At 33.9% G+C, this 17774-nt stretch overlaps 1 protein-coding gene across 2 annotated transcripts; it reads right to left on the bottom strand.

Annotated features, from left to right (window-relative positions):
- Positions 1 to 8881: 8881 nt before the first annotated feature.
- On the bottom strand, positions 8882 to 17576 carry LOC117334335 (tripartite motif-containing protein 54-like). Of its 2 annotated transcripts, none has more exons than XM_033893887.1 (3): positions 16850 to 17576; positions 14727 to 14842; positions 8882 to 13812 (listed from the first exon to the last, which is right to left on the bottom strand). In XM_033893887.1, the coding sequence occupies exons 2-3, from the start codon at positions 14794 to 14796 to the stop codon at positions 12611 to 12613; spliced, it is 1272 nt and encodes a 423-aa protein (XP_033749778.1). In that variant the 5' UTR covers positions 14797 to 14842; positions 16850 to 17576; the 3' UTR covers positions 8882 to 12610. The 2 variants fall into 2 exon arrangements, with proteins under 2 accessions (XP_033749778.1, XP_033749779.1); XM_033893888.1 differs by having other exon boundaries at positions 16781 to 17576.
- Positions 17577 to 17774: the final 198 nt, after the last annotated feature.

A 17774-nucleotide genomic window follows, 5' to 3' on the forward strand; every position in this document is an offset into this window, starting at 1 on the left:
GATTTGGATTTTCACATTTAATACTGTATCTTTATTTTTTGCCTCCATCAGAAAGGATTCTATATCTTTTTGTCTGTGCTTTATCACTTGTTGGGTTAAGAAGTGTATTTAACACTTATTAATAGTGTTAGAGTGCTTATATTTTACATGAAAGTTAGTTAGGGTCAAACATCAATGCTGTGAAGTTGTAATGGAAATGAAATAATTTTTTCTTAGAATTTCAGCATTTTTTGGATTTTACTGTCTTAGACAATGAAGCTAGCTTCACAGATGTATGTCTTAAAGAGATTGCCATGCACTCATTAAATTGATATTTTGGACTAATCTGGTGCAATAGTGCAAGATATCAGATCTGCTGTCTCCCAATCCCTTATCAAAGCTGTGCTGTCAGATTTGTTTTCTCCTCAAATTTTGACATGTTTTGAACTGACGTTTTTAAAATTAGCAATAAACTCCATTTCCATGAAAGCAAGAGCGGGATCATTAATGTCTTTTTCACAGCCATATTATCTATTTCTATGGTTTAGATATAATCATATATGTACTCCCCCTTTTTGTCACGATTTCAGAAAAGTTACTTATCATGTTAAGTTATCTCCCTTGCAATGTTAAATCTCTGTATGAACAATGTTTCCCTTTAAATTCAATATTCCTTTTATCAATGATGTTGATGTTGTTTTATGGTAAAAATCAAATATTGAGAATAATCCCAAAAACGTGTTATATGAGTTATCTCCCCTGTTCAGACAGGCCTAATGGTGCTCAGTTTAAGGACCAGATAATGTTAAACTTGAAGGGTCATTCTTATGCATGTTTCAGATTCATTCCTTAAAGAGAATTAGTAGACTAGTCATAAATACTGAAAACAAGCATTCCAATGACAAATGGACTGTGACCAAAGCGTATGTAGGATGTGAGCATGGGCACAGACAATTTTACATCTATGGATATTTTAGTCTGAGGGAAAATGTGGAAACTTGGATGGATAAATGGAAATATAAATAGTTGGACTTCGTGTGTGTCATGTACATAACAGAAGCAAGGAATGTATTTTTGAAATGAATGAAGAAAATGTAATTGAGTTGGAGTGAATATGATGCATACAGTTTTGGTGTATGAATTGTGTATTTTAAATTTACCATATGGTGTGCCAAGTCAGGTTTATAAGCCTGCATTTTATTGGTCGCTGTGTGGATCACATGGTCTACCCACTTCCTGTTGCCTTACGGATGTTACTGTATACCAGGAAATGTTCGCTGCCGTTTTTCACCCTTTATTTTTAAACCGTAAAACAATAAATTGTATTTCAGCAGAAAAAAATTGAGAGAGTATGGATTTAGCGGTGGAGGGTAAAGTTTGGAGTAAAGATTTCATGGTATACAGTATAACACATGTTGCTTCCATGCAGTACTATATATATACATGAATATATTAATTCATTAAATCAGCGTTGCAAAGCAGTGATGTGTTTTTTATCTTTATTGCTTTAGTCTATCAAACCATTGCGAGTATAAAACCACCTAATACCAAGCTGAAAACAAGAGACCCTGATAGCCTGAATCACTCACAATGATTATATACAGATGGTAAAAATATTAGGGCACCTGTGGCAGGTGACCAATGATAGTAATCGGAAGCAATCGCAGTGCCCGTCTGTCGACATGTCGCCATGTAGCAGTACTTGTTATCGCTATTTCTCAGAAAGTACTAAAGGGATCTTTCTTAAATTTCATATGTAAGTTCCTCTTGGTTCTTTGTTGTGCATATTGCATTATTGGGACTGATCGGAAAACAGCATAGCCGACGGGAGACCATCTTGGATTTTGACAATCGAAGTTTGTTATCGGCTATTGCTATTTCTCAAAAAGTACTGAAGGTCTTTCTCATATTCATATTGAGGTTCCCCTTGATCCCTAGTTGTGCATATTGCATTTTGGGTTCAATTGGAAAAATAAAATGACCCATAGGCAGCTATCTTGGATTTAGACAATTTAAGTTTGTTATAGCTATTTCTCAGAAAAGTACTGAAGGGATCTATTCTCAAATTTCATGTGTAGGTTCCCCTTTTATTCCTAGTTGTGCATATTGCATTATTGGGACTGATCAGAGGTTTACCTTAGTCTCCAGTTGTGTTATGCAAGTCTGATTGAAAGAACTAAATGGATGACAAAGAGTATGGCCATCTTGGATTTTGATTGCTGTTTCCTCCTGCTACTGTATATATACATGTAATGATATACGAAGTTATTAATTGTTTTGAAAGAAGAGAAAAGATAAGTCTTTCATTTGACTACCAGGTAATAAGAATCATTCAATGGTGGGCGCCAAGATTCCTCTGGGATCTCTTGTTGAAACTTCAGACGGTGTTACACTGAGGTGAGGAGGTGCATCAAGGTCAAGGTAGGTTTTACTAAAAATAGAACTGGGAATATACTGTCAAAAATATATCATCTAAGGCCCTTACAGAGGACCAGACTGTGAAATACAGATACACAAAAAATAGAACAATGTACATTTACTGTCAAAAAGATATAGAATCCTTACAGAAGGCCACAATTTTTGAAATATCACATGATGATGCACTGCAATATGCAGAGGTTAAAAAGGAGTTTAGAAGAAAGTTCCCAATGTCAAGGTCGGCTATTACTGAAAAATGAACTTGGAATAAGGCCATCACTGAAAGGTGTTACTTTTTGAGCAGCATCGTTCACATTTTAGTTAAAAAATTTGTGTTAAATTAATTGAATGCATTTTCTCAATTATCAGAAAGAGTGATATTTGGGGTAAAAAAAGCATATTTTTCTTAATTTTGAGAATAAGTGATTTTGTGAAAATAGATATTGGTTTTACAATGAATCAATATTTACACATGATACCGGGTATCTATGACGTATACAGGGTATTTCCATACTGTCATTCCGATGTTTATAAGATGACCTATTGTGATCGTGTTTTATTTTCAACTTCTCAATAACCATGTGGCCCAAGGGCATGCTATTGGGCAGTAGCATGCTGGGCTGAAGGAATATAAAGTTTGTTCAAATGAATGACCTTGACCTATTCTCAAGGTCACATGGATCAAATATGTTAAATCTTCAAAAATAAATGCTAAGGTCAAAAATCAAGTCAAAGGTAAAGGTCAAATTTGGTACATTTTATAATGGCAAACATTTCATTATGACAAAATGAAGCAAAGTTGGTTACAGGTAAACATGTAGTCAACTGACCAAAGGTTTAGGTCACTGTCAAAGGTCAAGGACAAATTCTGTATATTTTCACTGATAAACATTTTTTTATGACATGAAGCAAAATTGGTTGGAATTAAACAGTCGACTGACCAGAGGTCTTCTATTGTGGTGTGGTTTTAAAAGTTCAGAAAAAAAACAAATTAGTAATATACTGGTATTTACAATTCTGTTAGCCAAGAAAAATTGAATGAAAGAAACAATTCACATCATAGTACATGTTTTTCTTGTGCAGCAATATGGGTAGATGGGACGATTATGGGGATATAGCCACACAACATGGCCCTCACTGACCTGTCAAAGTTCTAATTCAAATGAATGAACCATGATCTTCTTTAAAAGTGCACAATGCCAAGATGTTTTAAATCTTAGTTTCAAAGCATCATCTATCAGTGTATATATATTGGAAATCAGATGATTGTAAAAGGCCCTTGGCCTTTTTGTTTTTGAAAAACTGCTGAAATTTAAGTGTATTTTGGAGGTTGTTTAAACTACTGACGAATTGAAACGAGCATTAGAATAAAATTACATAAACAGGTCATTCTTGTTCTGAAACTTTACATGATACACTGATATGTAGCTGTACAATAGGAGTTTTAAAAGTTCCTAAGGTAAAGTTTGCTGTATTAAGTTCCTAAGGTAAAGTTTGCTGTATTAAGTTCCTAAGGTAAAGTTTGCTGTATTAAGTTCCTAAGGTAAAGTTTGCTGTATTAAGTTCCTATGGTAAAGTTTGCTGTATTAAGTTCCTAAGGTAAAGTTTACTGTATTAAGTTCCTAAGTTAAGTTTGCTGTATTAAGTTCCTAAGGTAAAGTTGGCTGTATTAAGTTTCTAAGGTAAAGTTTGCTGTATAATGTTCCTAAGGTAAAGTTTGCTGTATTAAGTTCCTAAGGTAAAGTTTGCTGTATTAAGTTCCTAAGGTAAAGTTTGTTGTATAAAGTTCCTAAGGTAAAATTTGCTGTATAAAGTTCCTAAGGTAAAGTTTGCTGTATTACGTTCCTAAGGTAAAGTTTGCTGTATTAAGTTCCTAAGGTAAAGTTTGCTGTATTAAGTTCCTAAGGTAAAGTTTGCTGTATTAAGTTCCTAAGGTAATGTTTGCTGTATTAAGTTCCTAAGGTAATGTTTGCTGTATTAAGTTCCTAAGGTAAAGTTTGCTGTATTAAGTTCCAAAGGAACAGTTTGCTGTATTAAGTTCCTAAGGTAAAGTTTGCTGTATTAAGTTCCTAAGGTAAAGTTTGCTGTATAAAGTTCCTAAGGTAAAGTTTGCTGTATTAAGTTCCTAAGGTAAAGTTTGCTGTATTAAGTTCCTAAGGTAAAGTTTGCTGTATTACGTTCCTAAGGTAAAGTTTGCTGTATTAAGTTCCTAAGGTAAAGTTTGCTGTATTAAGTTCCTAAGGTAAAGTTTGCTGTATTAAGTTCCAAATGTAAAGTTTGCTGTATTTTAAAAGTTCCTAAGGTACAGTTTGCTGTATAAAGTTCCTAAGGTAATGTTTGCTGTATTAAGTTCCTAAGGTAAAGTTTGCTGTATTAAGTTCCTTAGGTAACGTTTGCTGTATTAAGTTCCTTAGGTAACGTTTGCTGTATTAAGTTCCTAAGGTAAAGTTTGCTGTATTAAGTTCCTAAGGTAAAGTTTGCTGTATCAAGTTCCTAAGGTAAAGTTTGCTGTATTAAGTTCCTAAGGTAAAGTTTGTTGTATAATGTTCCTAAGGTAAAGTTTGCTGTATTAAGTTCCTTAGGTAAAGTTTGTTGTATTAAGTTCCCGAAGTAAAGTTTGCTGTATTTAGTTCCTAAGGTAAAGTTTGCTGTATTAAGTTCCTATGGTAAAGTTTGCTGTATAAAGTTCCTCAGGTAAAGTTTGCTGTATTAAGTTCCTAAGGTAAAGTTTGTTGTATAATGTTCCTAAGGTAAAGTTTGCTGTATTAAGTTCCTAAGGTAAAGTTTGTTGTATAATGTTCCTAAGGTAAAGTTTGCTGTATTAAGTTCCTAAGTTTAAGTTTGCTGTATTAAGTTCCTAAGGTAAAGTTGGCTGTATTAAGTTTCTAAGGTAAAGTTTGCTGTATAATGTTCCTAAGGTAAAGTTTGCTGTATTAAGTTCCTAAGGTAAAGTTTGCTGTATTAAGTTCCTAAGGTAAAGTTTGCTGTATTAAGTTCCTAAGGTAAAGTTGGCTGTATTAAGTTTCTAAGGTAAAGTTTGCTGTATAATGTTCCTAAGGTAAAGTTTGCTGTATTAAGTTCCTAAGGTAAAGTTTGCTGTATTAAGTTCCTAAGGTAAAGTTTGTTGTATAAAGTTCCTAAGGTAAAATTTGCTGTATAAAGTTCCTAAGGTAAAGTTTGCTGTATTACGTTCCTAAGGTAAAGTTTGCTGTATTAAGTTCCTAAGGTAAAGTTTGCTGTATTAAGTTCCTAAGGTAAAGTTTGCTGTATTAAGTTCCTAAGGTAATGTTTGCTGTATTAAGTTCCTAAGGTAATGTTTGCTGTATTAAGTTCCTAAGGTAAAGCTTGCTGTATTAAGTTCCAAAGGAACAGTTTGCTGTATTAAGTTCCTAAGGTAAAGTTTGCTGTATTAAGTTCCTAAGGTAAAGTTTGCTGTATAAAGTTCCTAAGGTACAGTTTGCTGTATTAAGTTCCTATGGTAAAGTTTGCTGTATTAAGTTCCTAAGGTAAAGTTTGCTGTTTTACGTTCCTAAGGTAAAGTTTGCTGTATTAAGTTCCTAAGGTAAAGTTTGCTGTATTAAGTTCCTAAGGTAAAGTTTGCTGTATTAAGTTCCAAATGTAAAGTTTGCTGTATTTTAAAAGTTCCTAAGGTACAGTTTGCTGTATAAAGTTCCTAAGGTAATGTTTGCTGTATTAAGTTCCTAAGGTAAAGTTTGCTGTATTAAGTTCCTTAGGTAACGTTTGCTGTATTAAGTTCCTTAGGTAACGTTTGCTGTATTAAGTTCCTAAGGTAAAGTTTGCTGTATTAAGTTCCTAAGGTAAAGTTTGCTGTATCAAGTTCCTAAGGTAAAGTTTGCTGTATTAAGTTCCTAAGGTAAAGTTTGTTGTATAATGTTCCTAAGGTAAAGTTTGCTGTATTAAGTTCCTTAGGTAAAGTTTGTTGTATTAAGTTCCATAAGTAAAGTTTGCTGTATTTAGTTCCTAAGGTAAAGTTTGCTGTATTAAGTTCCTATGGTAAAGTTTGCTGTATAAAGTTCCTCAGGTAAAGTTTGCTGTATTAAGTTCCTAAGGTAAAGTTTGTTGTATAATGTTCCTAAGGTAAAGTTTGCTGTATTAAGTTCCTAAGGTAAAGTTTGTTGTATAATGTTCCTAAGGTAAAGTTTGCTGTATTAAGTTCCTTAGGTAAAGTTTGTTGTATAATGTTCCTAAGGTAAAGTTTGCTGTATTAAGTTCCTATGGTAAAGTTTGCTGTATAATGTTCCTAAGGTAAAGTTTGCTATATAAAGTTCCTAAGGTAAAGTTTGCTGTATTAAGTTCCTAAGGTAAAGTTTGCTGTTTTACGTTCCTAAGGTAAAGTTTGCTGTATAAAGTTCCAAATGTAAAGTTTGCTATATAAAGTTCCTAAGGTAAAGTTTGCTGTATTAAGTTCCTAAGGTAAAGTTTGCTGTATTTAGTTCCTAAGGTAAAGTTTGCTATATAAAGTTCCTAAGGTAAAGTTTGCTGTATTAAGTTCCTAAGGTAAAGTTTGCTGTTTTACGTTCCTAAGGTAAAGTTTGCTGTATAAAGTTCCAAATGTAAAGTTTGCTGTATTTTAAAAGTTCCTAAGGTAAAGTTTGCTGTATTAAGTTCCTTAGGTAAAGTTTGCTGTATTAAGTTCCTCAGGTAATGTTTGCTGTATTAAGTTCCCAAGGTAAAGTTTGCTGTATTAAGTTCCCAAGGTAAAGTTTGCTGTATTAAGTTCCTAAGGTTAAGTTTGCTGTATTAAGTTCCTAAGGTAAAGTTTGCTGTATTAAGTTCCTCAGGTAAAGTTTGCTGTATTAAGTTCCTAAGGTAAAGTTTGCTGTATTAAGTTCCTTAGGTAAAGTTTGCTGTATTAAGTTCCTAAGGTAAAGTTTGCTGTATTCAGTTTTGTTGGTCAGTGAGGTTAAAGTGTTGATAGTCACCAAGTTTGTGTACAGGTTAACTCATGAACACTCAATTGATTAAGTTCACCTTAGTTTCATAATATCAAAATATGTCGTGATATTTGGAGAGTAACCCAGTACATTTGTGTTTAGAGACAGGTGCATCTAGATGATCTTGCTGACGTGTCAGTATTCTATGTTTATTCTGTACAATATATTTTGATGTTGACCTTATATGAAAGTTGCTTTAGGAAAACGCTATTAGTGTTTTTAATCGAGATATTCCCAGAAAATGATTCTGATAGAGTTCAGGTATTTGACTAGGAAACTTGAGCACTCCATCCAACAGGCCAAATATCTGTACTCTAGGTCATGGAAAACTTGGGATTATCAAATGCTTTTCTATGTCTATAACCTTTAAAAAAAGATCAGTTATTTATATAAAGAAACAGCATCTTAGGGTTTTCTGGAATAGGACCTTGAGAATAGGTCAAGGTCATTCGTATCGGGGAAACATTGCACTCCATCCCAGATACCTCTGGCCACATGATATACCGGTAGTTTTCAAAATTATAAAGTTAACAGATGTACTACTTAAAACAGATCCTTCACCATAACATAATCATAAGTTCACCGTCACATTGAGCTATATGAGCTAACTAGTACATTTTGAGATGAATTTTTCCAATCAACAGACTTTTCGGAGATTATCAAATGTTGGTATGACTTTGACAACTGACTTTGCTTTTGTATGAGCCATTCCAATGTACACTTTCTGCTTGACTCAACAAAGGAAATTTGCTTTAAACAGAAGGAAAAGGTTTAGATAACAATACAATAATGGTGGTAACCCTTCAGTTAGTTCGATCAAAATTAAACAAACATCGATATCAGCAAACATCTGAGCCAAGTATAAATCAAGGCACAAACCTGAACCTGGCAGACGACCTGACTTATAAATTGTGTTTTAACAGATCTCCATCATCTGTTGTTAGAGAAGTTGCTCCACACTCAACTACCAAACTGCTTTTGTTAACAAAAGGCCCAAAAGGCCTGTATCGCTCACCTGGCAGGATTTGATCAAAAGTCAAAATATGTTCATGTTCAATTTGTTAATAGCTTTATTTGTTTATGTCAAACAATGCTATATATATGGTTATGGGTGCGGATCTTGAAGATTTCAAAAATACAGTCAAGAAACTAAGTCCCTAGGGGTGGTGAAAGGTTCCAGGGCCTATTTTTACATCACAATTGTTTTTATCTCTTTATGCCCGACAATGCTATATATATGGTTATGGGGTGGGGATATCAATGGTTTCAAAGATATATCAAAGAAACTAAGTCCCTAGGGGTGGAGAAAGACCCCAGGGCCTACATTTATGACGGGATTGTGTTTACCTCTTGATGCCCTGCAATGTATATGGTTATGGGTGCGGTTTAAGCAAGTAGCGATTTTGCCCCTACGGCCTCTAGGGGGTCAGAATCATTATTTATACAAACTAGGATGACAGACGCTGCGCCATGGCATAAGCTCACAGGACCTTCAGTCCAGGTGAGCTAAAAATGAATTTAAAGACTTATTCGACTTTTGCTTTTTATTGTCATAGAATATTTTTTTCATAATAAGGCAAGCATAACATACGGAGATCACAGATTTTTGTGTTACAACAAATATCATTTCACTCAAGCCCTGAGCAAGCATACGCCCTGGTGTAAAGTTTATAGAATATTTGTACAATCATAACAAATGCAGTGCAGATCGAGATTCTCAGAAACGAAATCAGATTAAAAATTACAAAATATTAGGACTTAGAAAGCAAATCTAATTACCGGTACATGTATTTAAGATTGAACAATTCATGACACAGGGACTTGGCAGAAACCCCCAAAACCTCAGTTTATATTTATCTAAGGTAACAACACAAGTGATACAAGACAATTTTATTACTTTTGCCTTGACCAGGCCTCAAAGCCAGGATCTACAGCACCTAATCACCAAGCCAGAAATACCTGTAGCTTATAACAATGCACATATAAGCTTGTGAAGGCAGAAAGACCTGGTGGAAATTTTGTTTTTCTTACAAATATAATATCGATTTTTATTTATATAATATAATGTAACATAATATTTATATATATTTGCTAACCGTTTTCAAGTGATAATCAACTGTATTTTTTATTAAATGATAATTTTTTTCAAGTGATAATCAACTGTATTTTTTATTAAATGATACACAATGTCTTCATCAATTTGAAAAAAACAATATCAATAAACAGACAAAGGGTTAGAAATTTGTGACAAGTCCCTGTAATTCAAGACAGAAAATAAGGAAAAGAATTATGATATAAAGCATTCTTCCAATTTATATAAGTCACATCTACAATAGAAGACGTGGGAGTGGTTTATAAACCCTTACCCTGTCACGGCTATTCTGTACGTAATTGTTCCTAGTCGGAAATCACTGGTTAGTAAAACACAAAGTACACACCAATGTACTAGCTTTTCCTGAAACATACATTTATATAGAACAACATCTGGACATGTACCACCGTATAGGCAGGCATCATAATCATATCTCTCACATTGACAGGCAATGACAGATTTGTACATGATTTTTTTTTCTAATGAGTTCACTCGCAAAAAATCTACACAACTCAACTGAAGCTTGGAGAATATACATAAGTATATAAAAACTAACACCATCATTATTCAAAATCATTCCTTGATAACCTCTATATTTGTGTGGTTTGTAATGTTAATTGATTGCTTCAAAAGACAACTTGAGCAAATATAAGAGTGAAATAATACAAAGGCTAAATTCAAACTGTGAATCTTATTAAATGTGGATTCCAGTAAAATTATCTTTCATTTAATTGCTTGAACACATTAATGTTTGTGGACATGGCAATGTTTAGAATTTCTGTATGATGAAACAGATCCATTTCAAGTTGTAGTATTTATAATAAACCTAAATTAATCCTTTAATTTTACAAGCCCAGGGGAACATCTAGTACATAAAATTCAACTCAAAGCAAGAAGTGGGTGAACTGCAGTACAACAACAGCACATGTCGTCACTTTCAATTAACTGCAATTATAGACAAAGGTGGGCTTATTACCAGACATGGCTTTACTGCTGGGTTAATAAAGTAAGTTAACGCAATTCTTCAAATCATACAATATATATATAATTTACCATGGCAGCATAAATCTTAAAACTGTAATAAGTATATGCACAATGGCCCCATAAAACACTTTGCTGATCATGATAAAAAATAAAACATTTGAATTTTTTTTTTCAATTTGTAACACTAGTAGAACAAAACTATAAATGTATTAGCATATATACAAAATGTCGAGCCTAGGAGTATTTATTCCACTTGATTTATGACAAAGAAAAATTTAACTTAGAATGTATGGAAGATACCTGGAGATTAAAAATCTTGAGAGTAATTTCTATAATTCTGATATCGACAAACTGTTCTCGGGTATCTATGTATTTCTCCTATATGTTTGTACAGTGTTGGATGAAATTGTAGATCCGTTTTATATATAATAAACAGATCTACCCTGTACTTATCGTGGTTCCTGTCTCATTGCTCAAGTATTTAAAAACTTTAAAATTGACATTTCGAGTACCACACTATATTATTTGTATATTTTGGGATATCTTTTGAAAATCTCCAAAAATCACACCCCAAACTTCCCCTTTATCTTGCAGTACCATACACCAGAAGCCTATCAAGCTCATTTAATAGCTCAGTTAGATTTACTTACAACCTAAAAAGTTGAATTGGTGAAAGATGACGCAAACTAGTCATTTATTACATTTTTACCAGTGAAATATCGAAAATTATTATGCTACAAATTAAGTGAAATTTTTTGCTATTGAAAAATACCACTTTTTCTGATTTTACCAATCCAAGCACTGCTTACAAACGACAATGCAAGAACTTAAAAGCTGCCCTGGTAGATTTTGCTATAAAATGTTATTAACATAATATCAAACAGTATCTTCAGTAATACCAAATATATTTCACTCATGTCACTAATATTTTGATATTTTTCACAGGTGCTATGTCGCACTCGTGTATCAAAATATTAACCCCACACATGAAATATATTTGGTATTTCTGAAGACACTGTTAGATATCCTCTATATATTGTATACTTTGAAAATCGTTTTAACTCCTTGTTTTAATTGCAAATAACAGTCAAATGAAGTTGTTACTTCTGAATTCATTTTTTAATTCATATTTGTTTAATTAATTGCATGTTATGGAATTAGAATTTCTTCACAAAATTTTGATAGGCCTTCATGTCATTGCATAATTTATTGTTTATTAATGATATTTCACTCCTCAACAATGCATTACCTAACCATTACAAAAAAATAACATTACATATTAAGCAGTATTATGTTATTGAAATATAATAGAGACACTCTCCCTCTTACAAGTTTTAATTAATAATCTGTCATGACTTGGAGAAAAAAAAAGATGGCACAGTTATTGGAATATAGACTCTAATCTAAGTTTAGGCGTTATTTAGGAATGTTGATATATAAACCATATGATCATACTATAAAAACCATAATTAAAATAGTTGACTAAATGAAAACTTCTGAGAACAATTGAACTAAAGTTGAACTAAAGAAAACATTGTTAAATTTGAAGCATTGTTCATAAGTGAATGAGAGACCAAATGGTTGACGTACAAACTTACTTTAGTTGAACTACATGTATTTCATAATATGAAGTTCCAGGAACTATTTTGATTAAAAGAAATCGCAGTGCAACTGAAGAACGTCATAACAGTTTTTGTCCAATGTTTGTTCTATAGAGCCTTTTTCAAATATTGGTTTAAAGCAGCTGGCAATTTATTGTAAGATTGCATAATAATAAGTGTTAATATTTTTGGAGTTTTAGTTGAAGAAACAGAGATAAAATATAAGTATAACTAGCATGAGATTGTTCCGATTTGCTCTCCCTGTCAGTTTGTTCCCGGACAAGGTCAACCGAGTCGTATACAACTGCCCAGGTACTCTTAGTGCCAGCCAATTTGGTCATGTTGAACACTAGTTCCAGCCTATCACATACAGTGTTGTGGGCAAGGCCAAACAAAAAACTGTTTCTGTTACCATACATTCTTAATAAAATTAGTAGGTGAACAATTCCATTTTCAGAAAATATTTACGTAGGATGGTATTCATGATTTGAATAGTGCTTCTTTGAAAAAAACGCCTTGGCTTGGCACAAAATGTCAAGGTTGATATGGTAACAGGAAACATTTTTTTGTTATGCCTCGGCCTAAGGTCTGTAATATGATCTGCCACTGCCGTAGCCATACACACTGCTACTGGAATAGGAACTTGGTGTGTACCTGCCGTAGGATGATGACCCGCCATAGGTGGCACTTCCGTACTTTGCATAGGATGATGAACCGTAGGTGCTAGACGAACTAGCTGGTTTTGAGGACTCGATTTGTGTATATGTATCCACTTCACCATAGTTTTTTATTCTGTTTGAGAGATATTTCTCATCCCTATCATTGAATGTAAACTGGGTTTGAACACATGAATCAATGTCTTCTATACTAATCTGTGGTAGTTCCTTGGTGGTTTTCGTATCTTCTTGAGCCTTGAACAGTCTATCAACATTTTTTTCAGTTTTGCAAGATTCTAATTCCTCGTATTTTGTATCAAGAAGTTTGCACCTGGTGTCAATTTCATCTACTTTGTCTTTCAATATTTGTTTTTCAGTGCTCACACTCGCTCCTGCCATTTCAATTAATTCCTTCTCTCTCTCTTCTAAAAGTTTCCGTAATCGATTGAAGGATTCTTTAATATTTTCTGTCAGTCCTTCCTCTTCCTTATTCATGGTGTCTAATGCCTGTTCCACAGTTACACGTTTTTCCTTCAAGGCAGTGTTTTCTGACTGCACCTCGGCCATGGCTTCGTCTATGACTTGGATGTATTTCTTTTTGGCTGCTTCGATATCGAGGACGGTGTGGCCGTCACTTTCTTTATGATCAAGGATAGTACAGTCTCTACACACCAGGTAACAACAACATTCACAGAAAAAGTTTAGGTGCTGGTGTTGATGTTTCGTACAGTATTGAATTATTTCAATTTCAGTGTTTTTTACAAAGTCTATGAGCTGTATAACTCGATGATCAGTTGGAAGTTGTTTTACGCCTGCTTCCTGCGAGATAAAGTGTTTCCGACAAGTTGGGCAGACAACACTTACAGCGACTGGGACAAATCCATGCGTCTGTTTCTTTTGATAATCAACTTCCCCCTGGTAAAGTCTCAAAGTACACTGTAGGCACAGAGTATGGTGGCAAGGCAGAATTTTTGGAGGCCGGTCAGTAGCGTTAAAAAGTTCCCGGCAAATCAAACACCTTAGAAATGTCTCCAAGAAACTTTCTTCCTCCAAGAAAATATTTCTCTTGTCTACGGAAATTGTAGGTCCCGAATACGACTTCAATAGGTCAAACTGTTTCTCTAATTCTGAAATGTAAGCAATATATACCTTAATTATCAATCATTTCATACATTTAACAAATTTGTAAATGTATAATAACTCTATAAAAAGAATAAGAACAGATTTATATAAGAAGCTACGACTTGTTTCAAGATCATATTCTTTTGTACTGTAATATGCGTTGTTATGAATTTAATGTTGACTTCTGAATGAAATAAAGTTTACATTAGAAAAAAATCATTTTATTTTATTGCTTCAAACAAAAACATTACAAAACCAAGAAAATTTTCTTCAAAACTGATAACAGAAGGAATTGATACAGGGCTTTTTCTGAGGGCTTCATGGGGCTGTTAATGGGCCCCATTCCCAGTTGGAATTATTTCATTTTAAAGACAAATTCCCAAAATTTGCAGTTTACTCATGAGAAAATCTTTCCCAATTTACCAATTTTCTTCCCAAAATGAGACCAAAAGGCCCCATCCCAAACCAGCGAGAAAAAGCCCTGTTGATAACTATCAGTTTTCATAATATACAATCACATGTACAATGGAACAATTAATGATGATGACATGGTATCATATGAATTATATGGTTTTTTCCGATCAAAGATGAAGGAAATTTGGAATAAAACGTAAAACTCTTTCTGATATGAAAATTGATTTCCTCATTAACAGATTTTATGAAGAAATATAATTGTTAGCTCTGTTCATCATTTCTAAACCCTTCAGATTAATTGCTGGCTTTTCAATCTAGGCATTTATTAAACAGGTTTCCTTTCATTTTTTAATTATACAGATCAGGATTTGGAGGAAATTTTGTTGTTTCACAAAACTGTTAATGTTGTAAATGAAAGTTGTGGGAGAGTTTGCAGTGTCATAATATAGCAACGATTAAATTCAACTTATCAAGTACACTTATACACCACCACAGATTCCAATACCTTTAGCACTCCTATGTAATGGTGACACAACTTTGGCCGATTCCCCATCAGAATCTTCGATGGATGCCATAAGACGACTACTCACTCTGGTGTTCCAAATCTGTACTTGTAATTCTCTGTAAAAACCAGTAAGTACGAGTCATGCATTGTAACATTTATTTCTGAAGGACTTTTTCAAGTGAGTCTAGGACACAATGACATATCCAAAATTTTGTTAAGTCCAAATTTCAAGAGATATACTGCGGTATAGTACTCGGTCCCATATGAAAAAAGCATACGAGTCAAGAACTTGAATATAGGAGTCCCAAAAGTTAATTTATTTGGGTATTATTTATCCGGTAACAAACCAAGGGTCCCATCGCAAACTTTGAAAGTACGAAAACAAAATAGCTTTTTATAGCAGTTTTCAATGGACTGCAATAGCTATATGTAATAACTTGTTAAAAAGTGTAACGGCTTCTAGTTCACCCTTGATTTTAAGCAATTTCAGAAGTCAAATCACCATTTCTCAAAATCTGAAGGGTCAAACAAGGTCAAATCGACATGTCCTTTCAGACCTGAGAGTCAAATTTCATTTAGGGAGTCGAAAACATTTTCAAAGGTCTGCTGGATGGCATGGATGACCTGAAGAAGAGGATTATTGCTGTCAAACTTCACAAGTATTTCAGGTAAAAAAATATGTATTTGCCAACATACCAATACCCCCATCTTCATAATATCTGGATATTGTAGTATTGATTGAAATTTTGCCACAAGAGTTTCAAAATCATATTTCACATCTATTGCCAATTAATTTTTTGTACTGTTGTCTTTTATATTCTATTTCTTAAGTTTTATTATTAACATCACTACAATCAGAAGATACAGCTAGCCCAGAAAGACACAACAAAGAAAGTGGTGATCCTAAAATATGTCGCAATATCAATAATCATTCAATCTTGTTTGACCTTATGTTGCCTTTAAAGGTCAAGGCAATTTATTTGAACAAAAACATGGTGTTTTTTTTAATCACAAACAGCATAATGATATACAATGCTACAAGTAAGATATAATGAACCAAGACACTTTATAAAATCATTTTGAACTTTACCATTGTGAACTGAATATGGGTCAAGGTCAGGGTCAAGGTCATTTATATAAATTCAAACAAATATGGTTGCTCCTGTTCACAGTAACTTTGAGTAAGGTACAAGCAAAATATCATGAGCCTGTAATGCTTGTTCCTGGCATTTCAAAGTTGTTAAATAAAGATATTAACATTTTACCCTTTGACCTTTAGGGCTTTAGTGGGTCAATGTCATCTATCTAGATCAATACCATGTGACCTCTTAAATGACCTTGAAGTTACAATTAGGTCAATGATATTAATCAAATTTGGTAGCATTCTTTACCAATAATATTATATGCTGTTACAGTACAAATATACATGACAGGTTTGAAAATTATAAAGACATAATGGAACATGGTGATATTTAAAACATATGTTTGAAAGGACAGGTTATGTAAATTAAGCTGATATGTAAAATACAAATGTTATACTTTTTTGTTGTAGTTGTTTTTTATATAGTGTCCTTAATATTTATAATATGACATTAAAATTATATTACTTTATAAACTTATAAATGCATACAATGTAATACACGCGTTGTACAGTGTATGTATATACATTGTTACTTATTCTCCCTTGTCGAGAGCCCCTTATTTACCCGAAGGCTACTCAGCTTGTTGACAATCACAATAAGCTACCTTTTTCAAACTTCGTAACATTATATGTATACAGTCAGAATTTAACGCCTTGAACCACATCAACCTGGAAATTGACTAGACAGCGATATATAAGTATCTGTGTCGTTATACAAACGGACTTGACGACATGTATTTTAAAACTACCTTTGAGTGTGATTATTCTGTACGTTTGTTCAGTGAAAGTGACAATTTTGTGGCAAACCCAAAAGTTGTGATATATATATATTTATCATGAACGGCTCTCTCTCTCTCTCTCGGTATTTTGCCAAGCGACATTTCCACTATTTACTATTAGCGGTGTATACCACCTGTTGTGATTAATGCCTCGCCATTAGTCCAGCTGCCAAATGGTCACTTCAAAAGGTGACAGCACCTACCTGTGTCGCCGGGGGACAGGGTAGCGCTCACCATCCGAGCAGGGCGGCAACCCTAGGACCGCGGTGATATAGTGGACCTGCCATGTAAAATGTCGTCTGCCCGTTGTTCATAATACGCTGCGCGCGACGATAGCCAATGACCTTATTTCATCTCCACTGCGCATGGATACGAAACTAGACGCTACGGTTGAAGAAATCTGTACACTAATTTAAAGCACTATAATAGAGAAGAACTTTCGCCAGCTAAACAAAGACATGGATTTGGGGTATTATTATTTGCCGTGAAGATTATCAGTATAGTATGTACATGTACATAAAACTATCATGAAACGCCCTCTGGCGACTTCCCGCACTATCGATCTTGTACTGGTGTAGATTTATATCATTCGTGCTTAGCTCAGCTTTAATGATCTTACACACGAGCCTATCGATACAACTCTGTACAATATGGACATTTCCAGAGTTAAAGATCTGATATACACGTCTCTGGATATACGCAACGGACGAGAAAAAATAACAGTTCAATGCTATGATACAATTAAGATGTGCGACACTAACAGGCGAATGGATATAAAGTTTAAGATGGTTTATATTTAAGTTGGTCGTTTTCACTAGCCACCAATTAGACGATCATTTTAAACAGTTTATTTGTGGAGTAAATTAACCACATGTCCAACATCCTTGCCCCCACTTCCCCTCCCGCCACGTCCAACCCCCATGGTTATGACGCACAACCGGAAACACTGGATCACAAGTTCAACTCTGCACGATCGTGCAAAGCAACCAGCAACCAATCATCTCGATGACAAATCATATGGATGCGTACCGTGTTAACCTTGCGATTCCCGCCCTTTTTGTCTAACGTCAAAATCCTAATAATCCCAATAACATTGATATACGAAGTTTGGGCCTCAAGTTTCAGAAG

Source organism: Pecten maximus, chromosome 9 (genome assembly GCF_902652985.1).
Source record: "Pecten maximus chromosome 9, xPecMax1.1, whole genome shotgun sequence".
NCBI lineage: Eukaryota > Metazoa > Mollusca > Bivalvia > Pectinida > Pectinidae > Pecten > Pecten maximus.

Coding starts and splice junctions, on each gene's coding strand:
- LOC117334335 (XM_033893887.1), bottom strand. CDS start 14,796: ATGGCATCCATCGAAGATTCTGATGGGGAATCGGCCAAAGTTGTGTCA. Junction 13,813..14,726: donor ATTACATAGGAGTGCTAAAG/GTATTGGAATCT, acceptor CTTACATTTCAG/AATTAGAGAAACAGTTTGAC.